The sequence below is a fragment of the Poecilia formosa genome, unplaced genomic scaffold, assembly GCF_000485575.1.
Source record: "Poecilia formosa unplaced genomic scaffold, Poecilia_formosa-5.1.2 Scaffold1508, whole genome shotgun sequence".
Taxonomy (NCBI): domain Eukaryota; kingdom Metazoa; phylum Chordata; class Actinopteri; order Cyprinodontiformes; family Poeciliidae; genus Poecilia; species Poecilia formosa.
The window spans coordinates 4,356-5,618 of record NW_006801447.1 but is presented as its reverse complement, the minus strand read 5'-3'; the positions used below and the strand labels follow the sequence as shown (position 1 = coordinate 5,618).

Sequence of the window (1,263 nt, the reverse complement as noted above, 5' to 3'; positions counted from 1 at the left end):
GGAATGAAAAACGAAAGCTAACGCTATCCAGGACTTCACAGTTCTACTGGAGCGAAACACAAGTCGTGACACAAACGACCCTGACTTACTACAATCACACGACGAGGATCCGACACAGACAAAGACAACAGGTGGGGTTAAATACACAGGAAAAGTAATCAGGGAACTGGATACAGCTGGGAGCAATCAACAGGGAAGACAGAGACAGACTCACAGGACTACACAGAAACTCAAAAATAAACACACAGAAACACGGAACATGACAGAAAGTCTGTGACTCTTAAATGGGTTGGCTATGACGACCCTTTGGTCCAGCTGTGGAAAAGCTTAATATCTAAAGTTATTGTATTAAAAAGACTGAGACATTGTCTGAATGGAAAATGCCATCCGTTTTAAAAAATGGGAAAGAATTCTTCATTGTCTCAAAATTAAAAGGTCATGGTTGATGTATATATCTAAATTTATGTATAAATGGGTCACTTTTTTCAAGTAATTTATGTACATGCCTCCTGTTTTGTTTTCTGTATTGGTGCTGTATAAATTTTGTCCTGTTCTAGTTTTTCCTCTTTTCTGTATAAATATTAAAAATATCTAATAAATATACTTAAAATATATATATTAATAGTTGATCTTGTTGTATTTATCAAAAGATTACCTTTTGGAAAAAAAAATCAAAAGCATGTGTCTATCAAAAGTTTCTTATTCATCATTTACTGACACTATACATTGCTTCTGGAAAGGTCCTATCTCCATGATTAAAAAATATTTTTTTATCTTCTTATGTCTCTTTACAGAAAACCCTGATTCATCTGGACTATCTGCAGGCGCCATTGCTGGGATTGTGATTGCATGCTTGGTTGTTGTTGCTGCAGCTGCTGGTGGTGGTGGATACTACATGTATAGAAAAAAAGGAAGAGAAGGACATTGAATAACTTTGACCAGAAAATATTCTAATGTTATATATGAAAAGAAAAAGTAAAGCAGTCAAGTGAGACATCCTAAAGCATACAATTTGTGAAAATTTGAGAAACAAATCTAAAGATTTGAAATTCTGAAAAGTTGTGAGCATGAATCCCTAAGTCTATTGGGAAATCCAGCAGTCATTGTATGCTCTCACCTAAGCCACTCCAAAAATAATTAGGTTGATCGAGAGCTGTTCGGCATAAAAACATCAAAAAACTGATGGAAGCTTTCATATCACAGTTGTGCTTTCTTCTTTTTATTACAGATATATTTCCATTAATTTGTTTTACAGTTTTATTT

General features: G+C 34.3%; 1 protein-coding gene across 1 annotated transcript in view; it reads left to right on the top strand.

Moving 5' to 3' along the window:
• Window positions 1-1,034, top strand: part of LOC107835304 (carcinoembryonic antigen-related cell adhesion molecule 20-like) — a gene marked incomplete at its 5' end in the record, with an annotated part of 4,445 nt that extends 3,411 nt beyond the window's left edge. The window contains one exon of the mRNA XM_016667647.1: window positions 795-1,034. Coding sequence (XP_016523133.1) covers window positions 795-928 — 134 coding nt within the window. The remainder of the gene's footprint in view (window positions 1-794) is intronic.
• Window positions 1,035-1,263: the final 229 nt, after the last annotated feature.